Source organism: Haemaphysalis longicornis, unplaced genomic scaffold, assembly GCF_048455015.1.
Source record: "Haemaphysalis longicornis isolate Haplotype H1 unplaced genomic scaffold, Haemaphysalis longicornis Haplotype H1 scaffold_3, whole genome shotgun sequence".
Classification (NCBI taxonomy): Eukaryota; Metazoa; Arthropoda; class Arachnida; order Ixodida; family Ixodidae; genus Haemaphysalis; species Haemaphysalis longicornis.
This window is the reverse complement of record NW_027526335.1, coordinates 107,879,642-107,904,989: the sequence shown is the minus strand read 5'-3', so window position 1 is coordinate 107,904,989 and position 25,348 is coordinate 107,879,642. Positions and strand designations below refer to the sequence as shown.

General features: G+C 49.6%; 1 protein-coding gene across 1 annotated transcript; it reads right to left on the bottom strand.

The window, feature by feature from the left end:
- Positions 1 to 261: 261 nt before the first annotated feature.
- LOC144175001 (uncharacterized) lies at positions 262 to 1,504 on the bottom strand. Its single transcript, XM_077704008.1, has one exon. It carries the CDS (start codon positions 1,128 to 1,130, stop codon positions 264 to 266), a length of 867 nt encoding a protein of 288 aa, XP_077560134.1. The 5' UTR covers positions 1,131 to 1,504; the 3' UTR covers positions 262 to 263.
- Between the last annotated feature and the right edge of the window lie 23,844 nt (positions 1,505 to 25,348).

The window sequence follows — 25,348 nt, the reverse complement described above, 5'->3', positions numbered from 1 at the left end:
TCAGTGGAGGACGTGCTGAGCTTGGCCAGCTCCTCCTTGGTCTTGCGCACGCGCACGCATTCCTCTGGGAAGCAGGTTGGAATGTACAACACATCCCAGCTCTTCTGGGACATTTCCTGCAGCAGGAGGAACCAGGCCGCCTCTTGCGCAGACATCTCAACTCCCTTGAGCATGGGGATGCCCAGCATGCGGAGGTGACGTTGAACTTGGCCAGGACCTCGTCCAGAGAGGCAAACTCGCCAATCTCCAGCGCCTCGTGTATCTCAACATACTTCTTCTTTAGCCGCTGACGTTTCGCCTTTTCTGCAGGGTCGGCATCGTCTGCCAGCGGGGGGAATGAATGGCACTACAATCTTGTTAGAGTCGCTAGGCATGAAGGGCGCGCCGAACCGGCACTTGGTCCTCCCGCGCTTGTAGCACGTGTGCGTGTGCGCATGCATCTGCGTGCAGCTGCGCCCGAGGTTGGACGTGTCCAGGCTGAGCAGGCGCTCTACCATCTCCAGGGCCTTGGGTATGTCGCTGCACAGCTCTTCGTCAGGCGCATTGTCCAGCCACAGGATGGCGTGGATGTGCGCGCTGCCACGTTGCTGAAACTCCACTCGCTTGAAGAAGTCAACCACAACGTACAGCCTGAACGGAGAGCACCGCTCGTCTCGCAGGATGTTCGGGATCACATGGAAGATCTGGTGAGCGTACTTGGCACACGCAACGGGGCCGTTGTTCACGAGCTGCACCTTCTCCAATTCGTTGAGCTCCTCGATTGCGCGAGCACGGCCTTCGGGCGCAACGCGCAGTCGTTCAAGCACCTCCAGCAGCCCCTTCCAGTGCAGCTCAGAGGCGGAGAGGGTCGGCAAGACGTGAGGCCTGCCCAGCTGCCGGATCATGGCAAAGAGCTCCTTGCGCCAGTCCTGCCAGCACTGCACAGTGTTGGGGACGCCTTGCATGAACGCCAAGTCCCGGTTCAGCACCTCGTCCGAGAACTCGCACCCGCTGCTCTCAAGCTGCTGCCGCATGAACGAGCTGGTGGTAGTGTTCGTGCGGAACGTCATTGTCTTCTCGGCAACGTTGTACCTTATCACCTTCATCGCCATGTACAGCACGTGTTCGGGGGTGACGTCGCGCCTGTCCATTCGGCGGATCTCGCTGCTCGCCTTGGTGAAGGATGTGGGGCGAGGAATGCCAAGGTAGATTGAAGGGAACGCAAGCTCCTCGGCGTACGCGTCAAAGACTGAACGGCGCGCAGTGCGTGTGCACACCTGGTTTATACAGTTGTGAGGAGGAGAGGGAAGCGTGCTCAGCTCATCTCGGGCCGGCCCAGGAAGACACCGGCAACACTGTCGCTCCAGGAGCAATTAAAGGGTAAGACACCACCGGGCGTTGAGCAAGTTGAGCATGCGCAGTGGGGGTGTGGACGGAGCAACAACAACAACAAGGGAGGGTCATAGCCCCGACCATGAGATGCTTCGCATCTAAAATATGTGGCTGTAATACAGGCATGCTCTGGGACTTCAGCCGTCCACGGGGACACTTGCCCAGCATGCACTACTTTTCCACTTCTCTCTTTCCTCCATTAATCCGCCTTTATATGCCACATGGCAAAAGCAAGGAGAGAAAAAAGGCACACGTAGTGCTACATTTCCATTGAAGGATTGGATATCTGCCCATCCGTGGTATAAGGATGTCCACATGGGCAAGAAATGCTAGTCGGTGTCATATGAACCTCCTAAAGCTATACTAACACACTTTGATCTGAAAATACCTGGTATCGTGAAGAGATAAGGGGAGGGTGATGTATCGTGCATTTTCCTCAGTTCCTTTTCTATGAGAACTGCAGAAGATTCCCCCTACACGGGGCTGGAGGAGCATCAGTGGTGCCTCTCTGCACATTGCAGCTGATGCCTTCCAGTGGTGCTGTCTCCACATTCCTCCTAGTGCCCTGGTTCCACAGCCAAGTTGTGTCAGTGTGGCTTGCCGTAGTCAGGGCCCAGATAATAAGTAGACGTTACAGCCAAGTGTCTTTAGCAAAGTCTGCTTTCTCGCATGTGCGTTCAAAATTCGCCAGAAATAGACCCATGTCTTCTCCCACCTTAAGCAGTTGCATACGGTCCTTCATTTTGAAGATGAAAAAAGCATCTTCTAGAGGATGGCACCAACAGGGCCGCATGACTTTGCCTTTTCCTGCCATTTCAGGTGCAGCCAGTAGTGACCACCTCGCCACTGTACAGTATTTTTGCGCGTATAACCCGCACCCCACTTTCTGTCGACGAGTAAAAAAAAAATACATCCCCGTGTACTTCCCGCACATTCTATATGTGAAAGGATGGACCAAAGCTACTTCTCAATCAACATTACACATTTGTTTATGCAAAAGAACTTGCCTAGCTGACTACGTAGCTAGATGGCCTGCCGGCTACATTTTTTCAGGTTGGTATATTGTTGAGCCATGTGCGCAAAACAAGCACTGTCAAAAAGGGCTTGGTTGCTATTACTGCCCTGGGGGCATCGCGGCCCAACGCACATTGCAGTGAGGCTGCACCAAAGGAAATACCTCGCATATAATCCGTACCTCTAGTTCACTCCTGAAATTTTCGCATTTTTGGTGCGGGTTATACACGCGAAAATACGGTACTTTACGCACACACCCAGGCGTTCGTGGCAGTGGAACTTACAGCCTGGAATGGGCACACAGTCCCATTCAAATAACAGAAATCTGCTGAAATTTTGTGCGCGAGCAACCTACCAACGTAATTGTATCCATCTGAAACATAATTCTTCATGGCCTGGAGGTCACAGGCTTTTTGACTGAATCGGGTAGTACAGCACATCTGGTGTTTGAACGCTGAGCCACGGATGGATGTCGTCCACCCAGGTTGCAACTTCATCGGGATGGCTGTACGTTTGGTTGTCTGGAAGACGGAGACAACAAGGAAGAATGTTGTTTTCAAGCAGTGTCTCATTTCCAAAAGAAAAATAGGCTGGGAAGAAAACCCTTGCTGATGCTGTCTGTGACATGGCTTACTGTATTAATTCCTAGTGAGTAAGTAAAAAGGGGGTAAAAAATATAGTGGAAGTTGAGCTGTTTGCACTAAACAGTTGTAAACCAGCAGCAGGCAAATAAAAGGAAATATAAAAAGAAATTCTCACTGCACTAGAGCAGCGTAGATTCATGGCAATGTTCATGGCACTTGCCAACACACGAGGGATATTCGCCACCAGTCCTCCAGGCGCCACTTCGATGCCTGGACGGAGTAAAGTTTGATTTCAATTTCTCCCCCAAGGTAGATCCACTGGTATCGCCGTCAGCCAATGAGATGCAGACGAGAGGTTCGCAGGTACAGCCGTAGGTCTGTTGAGCCGCCAGAGGCGGCCGTCGAGGAGTCGATGGGTTCAATGGTTGATGGTCTCCGGCAGCAATGAGACGAAGGCTTGTGTACGGTATAACTCGAAGTTTATAGGCACAACTATTTACAAACGAAATTTACAGTATATAGACAAAATGGGGTAACTCGTTACAACTCTCGGCATAGTCGAAGGTACGGAGTACCTGCAAACAAGAATGGACCCAAGTGGTGGATCTTAGAAGGGAAGCCCCTCGGTATAGCCGATAGCGCGTAGCGCCTGCGAGAAGCAAAATCCGACGTCCGGCAATGGGGTTCCTAGTATTTATAGGATTTGGGCAGTTCCCTTGCTGGTATCCCCATTCACATGATGTCAGACGGATATCCGGGCTGACATCAGGGTATGACATCAGATCGCAAAACCCATATTGGTTGACTCCAAACAAGTAAAACACACACACACACAAAACAATCCAACACGAAACGGTACGGCGCCGCTTATGCAACTGTACGCCGAGCCGCGATGAAGGGAATATTGTAAAGTAGTATTTTGGTTACATACTGCCGCTACTGTAGCATGAAGATTGCAGTGAAGAATTCGAAACGTTGAAGAGGTTTTAAAGGTTAACTTGTTTAATTTACTGATGACATTGGTGACATTTAGCACATACGAACTTGAAACAATTACACTTATTACATAGATGAAAAAGACAGTCAAAGATTAAGGGTACTTAACGGGACATAGCTGGCGGGCGAAGGGCTCCCGGCGGGAGGGCACGACGACGGGCGGCAAAGTTTCTGACGTGAGCTGGTGCAGGCCGCCCTCTCGCCCTCAATCGCCAGAGGGGCCGCGTTATATTTGCTTTGGGGGGACGCATTGGGGGAAAAAGCGCATCCTAGCGTGTGCGGACTGCGTGGAAAAAGGCTAAGGCACACCCGCAGCCAATCAGGAAGACGCTTCTTAGCTCCAATCAGACATGTCCCCGCCAAAGTGAAAAGGAAAAAATCACACACAGAAGACACAAGGTTTCGACTCGAAAATGCGCACTCCGAGAACCACGCGTGTGGAGAAAGTAGTTTAGAAAAAACGCACTAAAGTAAACAGGGGAAAAGGGAAGGTCGTCGGAAGAACACTGAAGACACGGAGCCCGAACGCGACCAGCGCGCTCGCCACGGGGGGGGGAGGGAGCGCCGCGGCCGCGGTAACAGAAGATGCGTGGATGGTCCCTCTCGAGAGCCGCGTCTCCCGGGTCGGCCGACAGGCCAATACACACTCGGCATGCGTTCGTTAGAAAAGCGGGGCCTCGGTGGCCGAAGAGGGATGCTAACAAATAGAAAAAAGCAGACGGAACAGGGGCTTCGCGACACCTTTCCCGACGGAAAAAAAGAGTGCCCTCACTCTTGCACAAAGTTTAAAACATAAGAAAACATTTTCACAACCCGACAGCGATAACGAAACGGCATGGTATGCGGACTCAAGAAGACAAAACACAGACTCAAACACAGGAGTCGACAAACTATCTCCGCTGAATCAGTCACCACATACGCGTGCACCTATTAGAGTTCCGTTTTCAGTTCACGCACGCATAGTCTCTTCTGCAGCACAGACGAAAACATTTCATTTGCGTGCAACACTAAGAACATAACAACACATCCACCGTGAATAACATAGAAATAGCACGCACACTCTACAACTCATTCACTAAAAAAGACAGAAAAACCAGCTCCGCTAGCCAGCCCATGTACTGAGTTCTGGGGATCATGGCGCGAAATGAATAATCTGTCCTTCCTAACAGATCGCAAAAACCACAAGATAAAGTAACCTCCTAGCCAACTCAAAATAATCTGCGAATCAAATCCTAAGCGCAGTCTGGGCAATCGTCACTCGAGCAAAGACGGCCCTTGCATATAGATTACCACAAACGGCTTAAAAGAAGGCTCTAAAGGGCATAAAGACAAATGTATACAACGACACACTTTACCGAAGGGGGATCTCCCGCACGGATGAAAATCTACATACATCAGTCATCGTTGGGCACTTCACTTGACACATTTCTGTATTCAACTCTTCTCTTTCTTTTTAAAATATCCCTACGCCTCCTATATGACAAAATACACACACTATAGATCCACACGTTCGTTCAAACACTCTATACAACAGGACGGAACTTATAAGAAAACAAGTTACAAGGAAACTACTAGAAACTAACACGAAAGAACAGCTCAAGAAAAACGAGTTACCTGAAAAACTGCCAACCATCCAAACGTAAAAGCTAAAAAATGCAAAACTTGGCAGTCGCGCGTATAATACAAGAAAGTTGGTGCCTGGCGAAGCCTCTAAGCGCAGTTCAGACTCTCCTGCCATGTAAATACTCAGAAATTACCAATAAAACCGAAAACAACATTCATACATACTTTTTCATGAACACGAGCGGAAACGATACAGCTAAAACATGATAAAATAACAAAGAAGACTTGATAGACACCGTACAAGTTTACAGAAGAAAAGATTGTCAAATCTCAGCAGTGGTGAGAAACTTCCGCCAACCCGATGCATTCGCAGAACTGTACCCCCGCTAGCTCTCCCCGTCCGCGGCATCCCGGGCACCCCTGCTGGTGTCTTTGTTTGTACTTCGAGCAGCGGCGTGCAGCGTAAACATCTCTTCTGAACTCCTCGTTTCCCTCAGACCCCCAACCCCGAAGTGGCTGCCGTATTTGATTCAAGACATAACCTAACACCGGTGGAAAGGAGCCAAGGAAACGGATATCAGCAGTTTCTAATATAGCGAGATCTGCGCAAAAAACAGCCTTTTCATAGGCGCGTGGGGGTCTTCTTCTTCGGGGCTCCTTCGCCGGGAGAGCCGAACACTTGTGCCGTTTAGATCCTGACTACACAGTCGTCCGACTCCCGCGCGAAGAGCCCACATACCCCACGATAAAACGGCTGCACGCTCATACATTTTTGCCTCAGCATCAACAGCGGCTAGTTACATAAGCAGGCTGGTGCTGGCAAAGCAAATGAACCAAAGACAACCAATCAGTGGGCGCCCCGGACACGCGGAGACGAAAAGCCTACAGGCTCACAGTCATGCGGTGCGCCGAGAGGCAAAAATCTCTCACCTTACTGCATGCGCGGGAAACGCGCCGCCGCGATGGAGATAGGCCGTCGCGGGGACGGTTGGTCGGCGTCTGGCCTGGGGGCTCTTCGCAGGAGCGGGTGCCGAGCATGACGGGCCCGGCTTGCCGCGGGCTGGAAGCGCGGTGACGGACGTGAAGCAGGGAAGTCCTTTTTGCCGTCGCACATGTCGTCGCTTGCGTTTTCCGTAGACGGTGTGCGGACGAAGGACGCGAAATCTGGCAATTCTTGCCAGGTCAAGAAGAAGAACTCGAAGATGAAGAGCAGGAAGATGATCAATGAGTGGGGGGAGCCCATGATGGTAGAGGGGTGTTCGCTACCGCGCACCTATCACCACTTTTGTAACGTAGTATTTTGGTTACATACTGCCGCTACTGTAGCATGAAGATTGCAGTGAAGAAGTCGAAACGTTGAAGAGGTTTTAAAGGTTAACTCGTTTAATTTACTGATGACATTGGTGACATTTAGCACATACGAACTTGAAACAATTACACTTATTACATAGATGAAAAAGACAGTCAAAGATTAAGGGTACTTAGCGGGACATAGCTGGCGGGCGAAGGGCTCCCGGCGGGAGGGCACGACGACGGGCGGCAGAGTTTCTGACGTGGGCTGGTGCAGGCCGCCCTCTCGCCCTCAATCGCCAGAGGGGCTGCGTTATATTTGCTTTGGGGGGACGCATTGGGGGAAAAAGCGCATCCTAGCGTGTGCGGACTGCGTGGAAAAAGGCTAAGGCACACCCGCAGCCAATCAGGAAGACGCTTCTTAGCTCCAATCAGACATGTCCCCGCCAAAGTGAAAAGGAAAAAATCACACACAGAAGACACAAGGTTTCGACTCGAAAATGCGCACCCGGAGAACCACGCGTGTGAAGAAAGTAGTTTAGAAAAAACGCACTAAAGTAAACAGGGGAAAAGGGAAGGTCGTCGGAAGAACACTGAAGACACGGAGCCCGAACGCGACCAGCGCGCACGCCACGGGGGGGGGGAGGGAGCGCCGTGGCCGCGGTAACAGAAGATGCGTGGATGGTCCCTCTCGAGAGCCGCGTCTCCCGGGTCGGCCGACAGGCCAATGCACACTCGGCATGCGTTTCTTAGAAAAGCGGGGCCTCGGTGGCCGAAGAGGGATGCTAACAAATAGAAAAAAGCAGACGGAACAGGGGCTTCGCGACAATATAATGCCGATGCTCACTCAGGTACTTGAGCCTCACTGTGGGCCGCTGCGCGTCGTCCTCGGTCCCAGCGGCCCGAGCCCATAAACAAAATGAAAATACCGCAGCGGGCTTACAGACGGCGTGGCCCCTTGATGCAAGCGTCGCTCCCGCTACAGCGTTTGTCATCTCCTCACGTAATGTCGCCCTGCTCGCCCTGCTCGCCAGGCTTATGGGTGGGCTGGTGGGGCCGTCGTCTGCTGCACTCTCTGCGGTTCTGTGTGGGCTTGGCACTCTGAAGCAGAGCGCCTCCTCCAGCGTAGCGGTCGGCGGTGCTGGTTTTATCACCGAGCGGTCTAGGAGGGCGTGCTCATCCGACTCCTCCACCACCCCACACGCCACGCATTCTGTAGGCAATGTCCCACCTGTCCTCTTCCACCAGACCCTGGTGCGCAGGGCTCCCAGCCGTGCCTCCGCCAGCAGGTTGCTGCTGCCTTGAGAGTTGTCATAGCAAGTTGCCTTGCGTGTCGACCCCTTCTCTCAGCAGTACATCTTCAGGGTGCCCTTTTTTTCCCGCTCAATCACGCCACTTCACCTCCTCCCGCTGGTTCGCTAGTTTCCTCAGGGTGTTGGGAGACATGGCCGCCTGGCCACCCTCGAGGGATGGTGCTCAGAGCCCATAAATCGACCTCAGCCTCCGGGTCTTCCAGGACCAGCGCATGTGTCGTTCCCAGTACACAATGTAGTCCAGGACCGATCGCATGACGTTGTCTTCAAGTAACCGCGAGGTGCACACCTCATAGGAGAGCTTGGCAATGGCCTCTCTGGCCTCAAACCAGGGCCACCCAAGCTCTCCCTGAATGCCTTCTATGGCGACCCACTTGTGTGTACCCAGCGCCATTCTTCCTGCCTCCCGCTGGCGCTGTTCAAGGGCCTCCCTTTTCCTTGTAGATAGCCCTACGTGAGGCCCGGTACCACCACCATCTTCTATAGTCCCCCCAACAGTTCAAATCAGCTGAAGGATCTTTCAACTGATCTTTCAAGGATCTTTCAACTGAACGTCTTTCTCGTGGCGGTCCGGGTAACCGGGGGATGCCGTCACGGTGACCTCTGAATATTTGGTGCACCCGGAGTGTGCCTCCTTGCAGTGTCCACACCGCCCCCCTGCCACCCTCCCCCCACACAAGCCCAGCACTTTTCTTCTGGTTGCATCGCGGTCCCACTGTCACTGCCTCCTGCCCACAGATGCCCAGCAGTGGCGGAATCTGCTAGCACCACTATGTCATCAGCAGAAATGACCCCCAGGATTTGTCTCTGCGCATCATTCCCCACACGCTGGAAGGAGACGTCGAAGCTCACGCCAGAAATCTGCAGATGCCGCTCCATGCCTGCTATGTAGAGCATGAAGAGCAGGGGTGAAAGCGGGCAACCGTGGCGTCGCGAAGAGCGAAGGAAAACAGATGTATGAAAGGTTTATTACACATCCACTGTGGTCACTGCTTCTCGCTTTTCTCAATCAAATGGAACCACCGAGTTGCACAAGTTAGCCAGCGCTCAACATGCACTTTGGTCGATCTTGCATTCTCCACATTTGTTGTACTGCAGCAGCTCCACTGGCCAGCTGCCTTTCAATATGCTGTACCTGTTCTGCCCTGACCCAATAACCCTCTCTAGATGAATTCTTACGTTTGCAATTTCTTGTGTCTGCTCAACTTCATGACTCGACAGTTGTGTCTTGCCTTTCGTAAAGGCCGGCAGCACGAGGGAGGCAGGGTGCATTCCAGCACTCCAGGGTCGCGTACACACGAGACACCTTCGGACATTCTTGACCAATCAAATCCAGGAGAGCCTTGTGTCTTTCGAATGCCGTGGATCCATTGACGGTGGCCAGGTCGTTTGTTCCGACGTGCAGGATGATTGTTTTTGCAGTATCCGGAACGAAGTCTAGGGACTGCACATCGCCGATGCATGCTCCGGGCTGGGTGATAAAAGCAGTCATACCTGGTCGGTTGGGGTCAAAGTGCTGGTAGAGGTGCTTGGTCTGGGAGTCGCCGATAACCACTGTGGTGGCAGGGACCTTGGGAAATTTCCAGATGATGTTTTTAGTCGTGGTCATGGCTGGTTCCTTCGTGGATAGGTAAGCAGTAGAAGAAACCTCTCGAGGAGCCAGAAGAAATAGTTGAGAAAATGGTGGACGCACGATTAAAAACAAAAACAGTGGTTTACTGACGTTTCGACTGGAGGTCCAGTCTTCATCTTAAGTAACATACAACGTAGGAGCACGCACCTTATATAGGTGCAGAAGGTGAGTGTGTATAAGCGCAGTCAACATTACTGGACAATTATTGCGCTATGGGACACTCGCATGCTGTGGCCAATCGCCGTCATTCGGTGACACCAATCCCTCATCTGTGCATACCCATTATCATCATCATCATCTGTACGTAATCGTCACGGGTGGCTGATTCGGTTGAGTCACCGACGGTCTGATTAAACCTAGTCCACTGGAACTGGTGCCGACTTGGGCAGTGTCTTCCGTCTCCTTACAATATATCTATAGCATAGTGAGGGAGACGATAGCGTGCTGCCCCTTTTGTTACATTATTTAATTCCCAACAGTTTCGGAAGTGGAACTTCCTTCGTCAGGGGTTCTGTTAGAATGAATACAAAGCTGAATGAAAACAAAGTTAGAATGAATGAATAAACCCGTCGCATACACAGGGCTCCTTTTCTTCACACCGTCGTCAAGAAAGGAGAACCCTTGGGGAAAGTGAAGCAGAGGGAGGAGTAGCAACATTTCGTAACTATACAACAGTGGTAACGCAAGGTGTAGAGAGAGAGAGAGGGGGGATAAAAAGAAAAGAGGCCATGGCTAGTGGGAAGCAGCCCCAATCGCGACATTGGCGGAGAGGAACCGGTCGCATAAAGCGCAACCAATGCATGTCCACAGGGACGACCGCGCGTTGAGTTGGGAGACAAATAGTCAAAACTTGTAAGCCCGAGCGAAAAAGCACTGAAGGGTAATGGTAAAAAGAATGAAAAGAATTACGAAAAGAGAGAGAGAGAGAGAAAGACGTGCTTTATTTGAGGCCTGTACGAGAACACTCTTGCTGTCTGCATCAGTGCTGACCTGTGAGGGTGGTTGAGTCGTCAGGGAGGGCGTTTGGGATGGTGGGAGTGTCTGCGGTAGTTACCCAATACGCCCCTTGGACCCTCCTTGGCATAGACAAATGTGGCAAGAGAGGTCCATAACAAAGTGAGCTTGGTAATGTTTCGTGTTAACCATTGCGCCGAAACCTGGCTTCGCATTACCACAGCCGACGGCTCAGAGCAGGCCGAAAAGAGCGCGAACATAACCATGACATACACACACAAAAAAAAAAGAGAAAAGAAGAAAAAAACTGCACACATGTTCTCACACCTTATCAGCAGGCATGACCCGCCCCAGACACTGTACTCACTCAATGCAAGGTTTTGAATGTGTTAGCCGACGATACTACTCAGTACGGCTAAAATAGAAAGAAGGTTGCTTGATTTCATCAGGAATCTGAGGTGTCAATGAAGATGGGAAGTTAGTTCAGTTAGTTCCTTTAGGCACGAAAGCCTTCCTGGGGTCTCGTTGATTCCATGTGTGTGTGATTGGAATTTGTAGATGAAAAAGGATTCCTTGTTTTCCCGATCAAGGTTACTTCGAAAGCCTGATACACGCACGCACGCACACATGCACACACACACGCACACTAAAGATGCAGTCCTTATTGCCAGTGCTACTTGAAGGTGCTTTTATGTGCCGAATAAGGTAATCCTCTGTTTTTGTGATATGGGGATAAAGAAATCAAAATTCCGTCATGATCGGAAGCGGGATTTTTTTTTTTTCCTCAAATTTTTCTCGACCTATTGCGTTGCTTCGCAATATCAATGAGCATATAATGCTGAAGCCGAAGGCACTTCTGCTCAAAATCAGTTCCCTAAAACTGACAGAGGTATTTGCGGTGTCCTTCACCTGTTAGAAAGCGCTCAATGTGAGCCATGTGCTGCCATCTCGAAAGTAGGTACCTTTCGCTTAGCGAGCAGTGTACCGCATCAACTGCCTCGTGGAACCATTGTCGATACGTGTCCTCAGAGGAGGTGTTTATGTGAACAACGGACCCACTGTCATATCGGCGAGGAGTCTTTCTTTGCGTTAGAGTAGATGGTTCGTCAATGTGGACCTCAGCTGCCTTGCACATATCTTGTTCCAAAACAGAGCAAATCCTCCCCTTAGCTCACTTAAACTATCCTCAACACCTGCTATCATCTTCTCTGTTTGGTCAAATGTCAGCGTTTGCTTCTGCAATGCGGTATTTACCGTTTCCAACTGCGAGAATACCGGAGCAAGCAGTTTCAGCGTGAAACACGTGTTGAATTTAGACAACACTGTCAAGAATCCATTCGCCTTTGCTCCAGCGTCATTCCACTCTTTATATGCCAGGTCCCTGAAAAATACCGTCAGTTCTTTTTAATTAAGAAGCACCGAGCGCAGAGAAGCAGCCCTGAGTGACCACCTTGTGGGACAAAATTTTCTCAAGTTAACAGTTTCGTCTTCCATTTGCAGCGCTTGAAACAAACCGACACGCCTTTGAGAAGACGTTACAAAACTTGTGAGCTCACTTATCATGCTCGAAAAGTCGCAACACATGCCCAGTTTGTGGCTCAAGTCCTGCAACAATTAAGGACAGGCACCATACACTGTACGTAGAACGCTCGGGGTTCTTCCTGCTGCGTGAGAGCCTGGAGCCCATTGTGCTAACCCATATGTTTGCTGCACCGTCATAACGTTGCCCATGGCACATGTCGATTGGCAAGTTAAAATGACAGACTACTATGTCCTTGAGGATGGCGAAAAGAGTGGTTGCTTTCATGTTTGCTGCGTTATAAAAGCCACAAAATAACTACTGTAACTTGAAGTTGTCTTTAACAATCCTAAAGCAAATGCATACCTGCTCTTTCACAGATATATCCATCATGCCATCCATTATCACCGCATAATGCCCTGCTTTGCAGGCTCTTTAAAAAACAGCTCTTTAAAAAATCTCGGGGTATTTAATGGGCTGTTGGAAATAATGGCTTACGACTGTGCCAAATTAGTTCCCGTTTCGGTTTCAGTGTTAGCGTGATAAACCACATATGCTACACTCTGTTTCTTCGCATGATCTCCGTGTTTGAGGGTGCTGAACGACGATCACCGAGCATGCAGGCGTATTGACGTATCTGTCCCCGCGCTTCATTTGTTTGTAAACACGAGCAAACGCTTTGACTGGAGAACTTGGTACGACTGGGAACAATACCATCCAACTCTGTACCGTCCAGACGGGAATTTTGTCAGCGCTGCGTTTTGAGGGCATGCACTGATTTGTAAGCTCTTCTGGAGCTGAAAACTGGGCACCACCATCGACATGTGAAGTGTTCTTACATAGCGCGGAAGTGGTGTACTGAAAGAGCAGCATGCGTATTCTGGCAAGCTGGCTAACCGAATGAATTGCCTAAACAACACACAGTCCCGGTTGCATCAGTCTCACTTGTGCGTACATGTCGCAAACTACTTGTTTCGTTTGTTTTGACAGCTTTAGCTTCTCAAGCTTTGTGAAAATCCTATGCTAAGAATGAAGTGGCTTGCTACCTAAGGGAATAAAAACACCATGTTTTTTTTTTTCCGGAAGAGAACTTATGCGGCGCTAGTGGCAACAGACGAAGCCAAAAAAAAAGCCGAAAATCTAAAAATAATTCTCTCTAAGAACCCAGGCTCACATAGACTGCTACGAACCTACCACGAGATGCAAGTATTACTAGCCTGAAACAAATTTGTAGCCCACATATCCTCAGTGACAATGATATCCTCAATGCTTACAGCAGACTAGCTTGTGTGCACTTGTGGTCCAAAAACACTCTGGTCACACTAAACTTACTAGGTTTACATTTACGTGGGTTTCATCTGTAACAATCCAGAGACAAGGTAGAGCCCTAGATGTAGCATTCAATCCAATATTTTCAATGCCGTTCCATGCATAGCACTTCTGTATTTCAAGCATGACTTCCCTGAAGTGCTAAAAATACATAACAGACCAATTGTATCCGGTTTTAGTACATCATGGCTCTTACGCATTTCATCAATATGTAGAATAAGTAGTGTTCATCCCGCAGAATGCCAGAAAACTACTGTCAGACTACACGCATAATTTCCTGTATGCATTGTGTTACTGCATGAAAGCGCACCACAGTGAAATACGATGTACTTGAAATTACAGCCTCTCTGAAAACGTGCCCGGCCTCCAACTACACTTTTTGCACTCTGCGTAGAGAACATCAGGCAATCAATACTATCAAATAACATACCAGCACCATGTCGCCTTTCTTTGTACGGCCCGCCTAGCTGACAGATGATGCTTTTGGCGCACATTACCACCTGATGTTTGACCGCATGAAAGCGTTTGTGGCCTCCACTGTCGGTCGGCAAATACGGCGTGCCGTGCCGACCATGAAGCAAGCCCCAGCAGCTCCTAAGCTGCGCACCCCTCGCACGGACGGCCTGTGAAAAAGGAACACGGTAGAAGTGCACTCAGTGCACCAACGCGAATGTACTTTCACCTCAGCAAACTTGTGCATTCGGGACGGAGTCGTCCAGTCATGGCTGTGCATGTCAGAAAGATGGTGCACGAAGTAGTATTTGATGTGGCCCAAAACCTTGTTGACCAGGCTGCTGATCACCGTCACGTGCCGACCAAACTCCACCTCAAGCTTGCACAAGCGGTTCGGGTATGTGAGGCACTGCAGGGTCAGGCACAGGGTCTCCGTGAGCTACACTCCGACACACTGAGCGCTTATCACATCATCTGGAATCTCGAGCCTCATGAGTAGCTCGCAAATGTCATCCCTCTCGAAACGGAAGAGTTCCACGAACTTGCACCACTTCATGCTGGCCACATCTAGAAGGCAGTACTGCGCAGTTAAGCAGCACGACTCCGGCTGTGATACGAGGAAGTAAATCTCCAAATCTTGCACCAGGTCAGCGCATCCAGAAGCAGTGGATTGTGTAGCACGCTGCAAGGCATAACCATATCGGCTGTGCAACACACTATCAACCATCGAGGCGCAGAACAAGCGGGGGCTGACAGCGCAGCGATGGGAGGACAGATTCGCCTGTGTGCCGTGAAATTGGCAAAGACAGGACGAGCACGATGCACCACTCTGTTGCAGGCGCCGCAGCGTGTCGCTAGCTGTGGACTAGTTTTATAAACGTGTACAAGTATTCACAAATACAGGCCAGAACAATGCTTATGCTTTTTTGTGGGATGCCTTTTAGACTTCCAGTGCTTTATGTAGAAATGAATTGCCATTTTTTGGTAGTTTTGCGAATGGATGTTCGGCACAACCTGGCCTGGCTCCGCTGCCAGGTGGGCCAGGTCCGGCCCACGAAGCATCGACATGAGCGCCGATGCCAGTGGGCTTACAGAAGCGCCAAGCCAACCATGCGTTACTGGGACATCGTGGAGCACAAATAGTTCTTCAGCAACCTCATGCTCGAAAATGTTCTCTCTTTGGGGGCATTTGTTACAGGAAGGGTGAATATAGAATCTGAAGCAACTTGTGCACATAGGATAGAACCTGCCGTCGCAATGAGAAAGGGCAGCTGTTCCTGTGCTGGGGTGGAGGCTTGCGTCTTTGTTCATCCACTTCGCCCACCAAAGTCGCAGTTCTCCCAAAGCAGCCATTACATCCACACCCTGTTCAAAACCGGCGACAAGATTTTCTGCTGCTTTCTCGCGGTCTTCTTGCACTGGATGTTGCGATCACACAACTTTGTCCAGTGCTTTTCGAACCGTTGGTCCAACTGTGCTAACACGTAGTCCATGAATGGAATGAACACAGTTCTTCAAAAGAGTTGCTCCGAATTTTCTAATGCAACGCCAGGATCCTGCTGGCGGACGTCAGCTCGTCGGCTGGTGATTTAAACATTCAGTTTGTTTGCTATGGCCTGCACTTGTGCAAATATTTTCGAGAAGGAGGCAGTGGCACTGTTGCGGTCAGTCGGAATAGTCTGCTGTACCACGTCTAGGTCTCCCATTGCGGCGCTCATGTCGATGCTTCTAGACTGGAGCCTCTTTGACAGCGGCGGGGCAGTGCAAGCACATTCATTGCCACGTGAAGGCTCGCAAGGAATGTCGGTGAAAAAAGTGCCAGCACCAAACTATTTTCCTGAACGCAACTTTCATCATTGCCATTGAATCGAATTTCCTCTAGTGCTGCGATTACCGGTTCGAAAAGACTGACAAATGAAAGTTCTGCATCATGCTTTTCCACCCAGCACGTTTTGCGTAATCCCAGAAGCCACTGCCTTGTGGACTCAAGGCACATCAAACTGATCATTTTTCGCGAAACGTTAAACGGTTTGCAGGTTTGTGAAAAAATTTCGATGTTTCCTTTAGCGTCCCGAAACAGTTTTGGGTATCCATGATGCAGCAGGCCGCACACAGAACTAGGCTAAGGGAGGGGCTGGCACAATGTGTGTACAGCGGGGTTGGGTATTTTTCGCTAACGACGGCTTGCGCACCATTGGTTCTACCAGCCATAGAGTTTGCGCCGTCGTAACCTGGGCCACAAAGCTGTTGCGTGTTAATTCCCAGGTCTAGGAGAAATTTTATAATTGTGTCGGCAAGGGCCCTGCCACTTTGTTCCTGTATTGGCACAAATCCTACAAACACTTGTTCGATGTTGCCGGTATCCTTGTGTTCAGGTACCCTGCTCAAATGGTAAGCTTTCCGATTCCAGCAATTTCAGTAGTTTCGTTGGTGAGCACTGAAAAGCAGCCTGAGGCGTTCACTTTTGCAACCAATCTTTCTTTGATGACTTCGCCAGCAATTTCTATGATTTGGTTTTGCACTGCTGGACTTGAATACAAGGCGTTACTGGAGCAGCCCTGCGGGTGGTCTTTCAGAGCTGTATCACCACATTCAGCCCACATCCGATGTAGCGCTCTGCAATTTTCCTCGTTTTCTGCGGAGACGGCGTTGAAGTCCAGAGGATCACTGTCCCTATGACCACGCTAAACCAGACCCTGCCGTGCACAAAAAAGAACCGTCTCAGCTGCAACTCCCTTCTGTTTTCTCTTATTTGATTCTGTCTGCCTTGGTCCAGCTGATCAACTGCACTAGGTGCGCTTCCTGAGAACGTTTGGATAAAATTATCAGCTACCAGTTGACACTCACGGTGATATTTGGTGCTTTTGTGAGCGTCAAAGGTTTTAAGCGCGTGCTTCCATTTCTGGAAAGACTTAGCCATGACGGCTCCAGTGTCACCCTTGCCAACGTCCGACCTGCAAAACAAGACGCATACTCGACAAAATGCACCTTCTTGAATAGCTGAGTAGCTCAGCCGTCGATATCTATCGAGCCATGCCAACCAAGTTTCCGCTTTTGCTTTAAATTTTTCATAGATTTGAACGCGTAACCTTGAGGAGGAATCCACAGAGATGTCAGAAGCTGATATCTGGTCTGGTCCTCCATTGTTAAGCAATTCAGGTGCAGCCCTATGTCAAATATGCTTGTGGGGGCCTTCTGCGCATCTGAAACAGTTAAATATTTTATATCACTGCGTAGTTCGATACATGACCAAGCTGTTTCCAAAGTGTGGAAAATAACTAAATGAATAAGAAAATAGGTGCGAGTTCTCACCAGAAGAGCATGTTAAGACCCATTCGTAGATGTCAACTGCAACTTTTTTTTTCTAATAAACCACGGCAGCCTTTAACTACAAAGCGTATCTTTCGCACTTTGCTGCTCTTTTAACTCCAAACCAGTTTGCAATGTGTTTTAGTCAATCTGTAATCAAACCGGAACGAGATGAATCCACCCCAACCTGAATGGTAGAATTAGCAAGAGAGTTCACCGTGTGCTGCTCAGCGCCACAGTGTTTGGCATGGGGCCTTTTGGCGTCCTGGAAGTATACCTTGCACGTGCACCTAGTCAAAGAAATAAAACTTGCACTAGGACTTGTTTGGTAGACGCGCTGTTTTGCAGCCGGCACTCTGAGGAGGCTGGGGTTGCAGGCAGTGACAGCTTCAGTACTGTGGTCACAATGTTTCAGCAATCTTACCTGTGGCTAGAGAAGCTAGACGCCTTGATCATGCGTCAGAGATCGAGGTTGTCATCTTTGTTGACACTTCTCCCTGGTGGGAAAGGTCAAATTCAGGCACCTCGGCATATTTCACGCGGATTTGTCTGCCACCTGAAATAAAATGCTGCCTCCATTAAACATGTACCCTGCTACGCACAGACTGGCACGACGTTCCGCAGGTCCTTACCTGTTGGTTTGGAGAGCTCGTGGTCGTCAACAACTAGGGCCGCACGTACTCATCCAAAACAGGGTGAAGTACCATTAAAAATCCTCCGATTGTTACTAGCATGTCTGCAACCTCACCAGTCTCACTGCGCGCACGGCACTGCGGCACCAAATGGTGCGGCACCAAACGCCACAATACCCTCTTCAGAGCGACGACAAAGGAAAGGAAAACGAACACTGAAAAAAAAAAAAAAAAGAGAGAAGGAAAGGAAAGGGAAGGAAAGAGGGAAGGAAAGAGGGACCCTAAATGGCCGTCACTCATCGAAGCAAATAAACTGAGGGCCTGGCCAGTTTGTGACATCTTGATATTCAAGCCTCACCGTGCACATGGCATTACCGCGCTCTGAGACTTTCTCTTCTAGTGGCGGCAGTGAATGGCCCTTCTGCAACGCACAGAAATTCAGAAAATTGAGTGGGAAAGGCCGGTGTACTATTATAATATGCTAACTTATCAACATTAAAACATAACTGCTTTATAATGTATGCATTATGATGAATCGCTCGACAGAAGAAAAGGGCGCTAAACAGACATAGATGAAGGAGGCGCAAAAGACAAATACAGGCGCCAACTTCGTGCTTTAGTCACGAAAAACCAGGCTTATTTATACACAGGTCCCTAGTACAGATGCAGTCACGATATCTGCCAGGGTTAACATTTGCTGACAACTCACAGGTAAACAAGTAACAGCATTGACTTGTATTGCACTAACAGCGCAGGCACACACGCGCACTACTGGCAGTACCGACATAGAACCATGACGACTAGAGCACGTTTTAAACTGTGTGATTAGGCACTATCTTTAATGAAAGACAGGTCTTTATCACTATAATTATAACTATCATAATGGAGGTAGCCAGTTCTCTTTCAGGACATTAAAAAGACTGGTCTGCGCTTGTGAAACATTTCAGCTGTGCTTGCTGCTCAGTTTTGCACTTTGATGAGAGCTATCACAAAAGAAATATTCAATGAAGCAGTGTGAAAACATTGACCATATTGCAGAGCAAGTCTTTTTCCTTTGCTTTCTTTTTTTTTGAAGCAGCAAAATGAAAAAAGAAAGTGCATACCTTTGTCAGTAGGGATGTGGGCATGGCTTTGTTATCACATGTCTGACACAGTGTTATGTTTGATGATAGATCCTAATCAGTCGGTTTGGATTGCTTCTGTGGGGCACTGCTCATGAGAACATTTTCGTTATCTTGAGAACATTTTACTTTACGGAGCCAGCACAGGGTAGGAGGGGCTCCAAACACCATATACTGATCATCCACCTCGGTGAGAGCTACCAAGCATAAGATCTTTCAGTCACAACACAGTTATTCAGCCTTTAGTGTCCCCTTAAGGTGCGAGCGCGTGGCGTTGTCCAAAGGGGAGTCAGCATAGCAACATCACTGGAAAATGCAGCTCGTAAGGGTGGCATGACGCCTTCCTTCACAGGCTAGCACACGCACCACATCTGCAAGATCTCTGACTGACCCTAATGACCCTAATGGGGAGGTGGTGCTCAAAAATGCAGTGTTTTTACCGGCTGAATCACACATTCAACGTGGATCCTGACTTGCGGAACTTGCGGAGTTTTTTTTTCTTTGGTATGAGTCTTGGAAAACTGCTGGCTGCCAGCTGAGGAAGTTGGCATTATCAAAAGCTTGCTCAATTCTGTGCACCTGCTCTAATGCCTGGAAAACTTTTGCCTGCGAGGCTGATATCACCTTCCTCAACCACATCCAAAGTTCAGCACAATGTGCACGTCTGTGCAGCTGTCGGCGTATGGTTTGGACGTAATTACAGTAAGGCTGGAGGAGAATCCAGTCGCTACCAAGAACTTTACAGTAAGTCCGTTCTTGTAACTTGAGAAAAGCACCTGCTGCTGCATCACTTATGATGGTGTCTCTGTTCGTACTTCAGTGCAGTTAACAATGAAGGTACGCTTTGGGTAGTTTACCTTGAAGAAGCAGTGTAGCGAGGTTGCGAATGATGCTTCTGTCCAGTTGTTGCATTTAAACTGTAAGAAAAATTCTCGCCGCAGCTGTTTTGTGGCTGCCTTGAAAGCCTGGCCTCATCCGGGCAATTCTTGTTGCACATGCAACAAAACTATAATTGCATCGGCCTCCAGCGGCCGTCTCTTATTTTTTTTTCCTGGCATGTGGCTGCTGCTTCTTCATCCACTGCCAGACACAGTTCGCCAGGTTATTGCATTTGACCAGAGAAAACCGTGGAGCCAACCACAAAATGATACCTTCGCTCTTTGCGGTACGCTAAAGATTGAGCTGCACTGCAGTTATATAATGAACTTTTCTACTCTCATAATCGTCGTTCAACGCAGAGAGATACCAACCTTGAGGCCAGGTATCGAAGTTGCGGTTGTTGGGTTCCAGAAAACAGAGCGGGTCCCTGCACTTACACCCCTCTTTTTCTTCCTCATGCACGGACCTTTCTCTGGGAGCAAAACATTTGGTGCTGAACAAAGAAACAAAAAAAAAACGGTGTGGATGGGTCAGGAGATGTGCGTTTGTATTGTGAAAAAAGTAGTTGCTTTTTTGTGTACTTTTTGTAAGACATTTGGGAAAGATTTGTTCCTTTTTCGAATAGACGGGCGTCCACTTCACTAGTTGAAAGGCGGTCCTAAATACTGCTACAACCTGCATGGCTGTTTTGCTTAACTGTATTCATCATTAGACAATGATGCAGTTGCTTTGCATGGTGTCGTATGGCTGATGCTTACGACCTGTCTGCATGTGTGCAAAGTCTGTTCAAAACTGCATAGTTCCTGATCACTAAAACTAGTGGGTAAGGGGTAATCGCTCGGCAGTGATCTTGCGTCTTAACTACGAAATAATAGCTGGCAGTGCAGTAGGCCGAGCAACACACCCATTTGGACCGTTTGGACAATCCAGGAAGTGTGTGTCCCACATGCAGTAGGCTCCCATGAACATATTAAGGGCTGCTTTCTTTGGCAGTACAGCTCAAAGACGCATTTGCCAGGGATATTTCGCCATCATTTTGTAACACAAGGGTACATTGTTGGCGATCTAACCCTAGGCGTCTTCCTGGCCTTTTGGGCATGAATCTTTCATTGGCTACTCTAAGGCATGGTGGAAGGGAGGTGTTACAGCCCACCCAGGTCTTGGTTCTTTTGCGGTGTAACCTTGAGTAGAAAAGCAACCAAAGAGAGTTAAGTGAGTGGCAGCTGAGTGGTGCATTTTATGCGAGCAAAAGAAGAAAACGGTATACAGCACTGCTTGGAGTGTGTCTTACAAGCTCATGGGAATTCGTTGCACCAGCTGGGATGACAGAATTCTCTCTTGGCAAGCTACGTGCCACGTGGTGTTCGATATTGCCGCGAATCATGCATTGAGTTTATGTTTTTTGTTTTCACCGCCCGGCTGCACTGGGTCGTGTTATCTGTATCCCAAGTGAAGCACGTGTTGCATTCTTTCCTTTTTATGCCGCATGGGTTATCTCAATCGACAAGGAGAATGTTTTGCCCTAACTTCACTAGGTTAGAATGGTCTCCTTTGATCTACAGTGTTCTCGATGTAATCCGACAACTTAAGAAACACCCACGTCGAAAGATAAATGCCCGCAAAGCAGACGCCACGGCATTTGATTTACCAACGCTCGCCTGTGCATGTCACTTTGTTGACTGCTGCTTCGCCGCCTGTGTATTTTTTAAGTTGTTAGGGGAGCATACGTTGTTAGGGGAGCATGTGTTTGCTCCAATAAACTCGTTTCTCCTTCAAGACAACCGCGTCGTCTTTGGCTTCGTGACAATATTTTCGTATCCACTTTTAGCCGAAACCCGCCGCGGTAGCTCAGTGGCTAAGGCGTTGCGCTGCTGAGCACAAGGTCGCGGGTTCGATTTCCGGCCGCGGCGGCCGCTTTTCTGATGGAGGCGAAAAGCAAAAACGCCCGTGTGTACGAGATTTCGACGCTCGTTAAAGATCCCCAGGTGGTCAAAATTAATCCGGAGCCCTCCACTACGGCGCGCCTCATCGCCTGCGTTGCGTCGGCACGTTAAACCCCACAATCAGTCAATCAATCAATCACTTTTAGCCGAGGTCTAGTTAGCCTCAAATCTTCCGCAGCTTGTTTGTGACAGTTGTCTCTCGTTTTTTGCACCTTTGTGGGACAAAAGTGGAGCCCAGACGACCAAACCTAGGCCCTGGTTGCATAAGCCATGCTCCATTTTTCACCCACCAAGGTGTTGCACTTATTCGTTATGTTTCTGTGTCCGTACAGTGAACTAGAAGAGGCATAGGTGCCGTACGCTGTGGGCTGCGTATGAAGGGAGTTAAAATAGAGGATCGGTCAGGGAATTTGATGATTGAAGCGACGATCCGATGAGATGATATGACTCGCTGGCTCATAGGCCGACGGCACATAGCCGATGACGGTCTACTCCAAGCAAACTCAAAATGTACAATATGTGCACTTTATTTACACTACGTATTTACAACTTTCAAGGCTCATGATCACATACAAGGGGTCGGGCAAGGCCCGCGTCGAGCGGAGCTCACTGCACTCTCCTCTCCTCTTCCTTGCCTCTTTTCTCTGTCCTCCTATCAAACTCCTCGGTTTTACCACCGAAACTCGGCCCACAAAAGGGACGACCCCATTTGAGGAGTCCTGCCAAATATGTGGGGTTGGCCGCATGCTCTTTTTCAAGCACTTCGATGAGCTCCCTGAGCAAGAATGGAAGATGTTCAAAATGGCGGTACACATTGCAGCTATTTTGCCTTGTCCTTCATGCCTTCAGTAATACATTTCTGAATAGCACTCCAGAGCTATAAACGCAGCTAGCTTTCTCAGAAGCCTACCAAATGACACGCTGGCCGAGTATTTTCCATGAGGTGCACTCCAATTACACGCATAATCACTGCTGGCACTGGACTTCCCTTAAATTTTGTGAAATAACAGTGCTATGAACCACCTGCGCATCGATCCAGTTACACAACGTGTGCTGCTGTTAAGTTTAGCTAGGTACTTACAACTAAGCTTTTTCCCACTCATTTTTTGATGATTTATACTTGTGCTAATCTACCAAATATTCATACGCTATACACGCGAGGATAGATGTGCTGCTCTGTACAGGCTTTACTAGAATGTTGCATGTGAATATACCCTAGATAAAATTCGAGTTGACGACAGCTGGTTCATGGGGAAGTACCCAGTTGGGAAAGTTAAGACCAGCTGGGCGCAGCTGGGAATTTAACAGCACCCAGCCCACATAGAACGTTTTGACAAAACGTCAATACGCGCACCGCCCACAAAATGTTTACGCTACATCAAGAGCGAAACGAAAGCTTACCTTTCATACTTGCACGTTTGCCGACCAGCACCGGTTCGCCGGCTCGCCGCTCTCACACGATTCCAGGCCTGCTCCATTGTGCGCCACTTGTTCTCTATCTGGGCCGGCGTCAATTCACTCCCAGGGAACTCCTCATTCACCTGCAGCGCCAGGTCTTCCCACATCGACCTTTTGGTATATTGCCTTCTGTTATGTATAGCCTGGTACATCTTGATCGCGGAAATAAGAAACAGCACCTTTGGCCAAGGCCAAAGTGTGTCCGACCTGTTGCTGGCATCCCCACCAGCTTTGGCAGCGACAATCTTGACTGGCGTGCCGTGCCATCTGCAAAGCGATCATTCAATTGTTCACCCACGCTCGCACCGGTTCGCCAGCTCGCCACTCTTGCACGATTGCAGGCCCGCTCCATTGTTCGCCACTTGTTCTCTATCTGGGCCGGTGTCAATTCACTCCCAGGGAACTCCTCATTCACCTGCAGCGCCAGGTCTTCCCACATCGACCTTTTGGTATATTGCCTTCTGTTATGTTTAGCCTGGTATAACTTGATCGCGGAAATAAGAAACAGTGCCTTTGGCCGAGGCCAAAGTGCGTCCGGCCTGTTGCTGGCATCCCCAGCAGCTTCGGCAGCGACGATCTCGACTGGCGGGCCGTGCCATCTGCAAAGCGATCGTTCAATTGTTCACCCACGCTCGCACCGGTTCGCCAGCTCGCCACTCTCGCACGATTGCAGGCCCGCTCCATTGTTCGCCACTTGTTCTCTATCTGGGCCGGTGTCAATTCACTCCCAGGGAACTCCTCATTCACCTGCAGCGCCAGGTCTTCCCACATCGACCTTTTGGTATATTGCCTTCTGTTATGTATAGCCTGGTACATCTTGATCGCGGAAATAAGAAACAGCACCTTTGGCCAAGGCCAAAGTGTGTCCGACCTGTTGCTGGCATCCCCACCAGCTTTGGCAGCGACAATCTTGACTGGCGTGCCGTGCCATCTGCAAAGCGATCATTCAATTGTTCACCCACGCTCGCACCGGTTCGCCAGCTCGCCACTCTTGCACGATTGCAGGCCCGCTCCATTGTTCGCCACTTGTTCTCTATCTGGGCCGGTGTCAATTCACTCCCAGGGAACTCCTCATTCACCTGCAGCGCCAGGTCTTCCCACATCGACCTTTTGGTATATTGCCTTCTGTTATGTTTAGCCTGGTATAACTTGATCGCGGAAATAAGAAACAGTGCCTTTGGCCGAGGCCAAAGTGCGTCCGGCCTGTTGCTGGCATCCCCAGCAGCTTCGGCAGCGACGATCTCGACTGGCGGGCCGTGCCATCTGCAAAGCGATCGTTCAATTGTTCACCCACGCTCGCACCGGTTTGCCAGCTCGCCACTCTCGCACGATTGCAGGCCTGCTCCATTGTGCGCCACTTGTTTTCCGTCTGGGCCGCGTAAATTAACTCCCAGGGAACTCCTCATTCACCTGCAGCGCCAGGTCTTCCCACATCGACCTTTTGGTGTATTGCCTTCTGTTATGTTTAGCCTGGTACAGCTTGATTGCAGAAATAAAAGCCGATAGAGGGCGCGACCCCACTACAGTGCACGATCTCGCTACGGGCTGTATCAGCTCGCTTGATGGTGCAAAGAATACGTACTGACTGTCATGTACACCGGTCGGCCATTTTCAATCACCGGTACTCCGTTGTTGTCGAGCAACTGGTAAATTGCAGCAACGTTTGCCAACATCCTTGGAACAGGCGAACTAGCGGGACAGCAAAATTCATTTCCAGACGACCGCTGGAAAGAGCGCGAAAAGATGAGAAGCCGCGAGATTCGTCTTTGTCGTCTGCTACACTGCAGTTTTCTGTTGTCTGCTAGCTGCCGGAACAAAAACCTGCTGACTGCTGGCTGAGCCCTCGGTTAGGCCGAGGATAGCTATCCGAGAAGAACGCGTTCTGACAGCTTTCGGGCAGGTGGGCGGGGCTCCTCGAGAAAAATTGAACATCGGACTGGCAACATGTGGGAGTCCGCGGTGAGTCTGAAATGAAAATCGAAGAGCC

Coding starts and splice junctions, on each gene's coding strand:
- LOC144175001 (XM_077704008.1), bottom strand. CDS start 1,130: ATGGACAGGCGCGACGTCACCCCCGAACACGTGCTGTACATGGCGATG.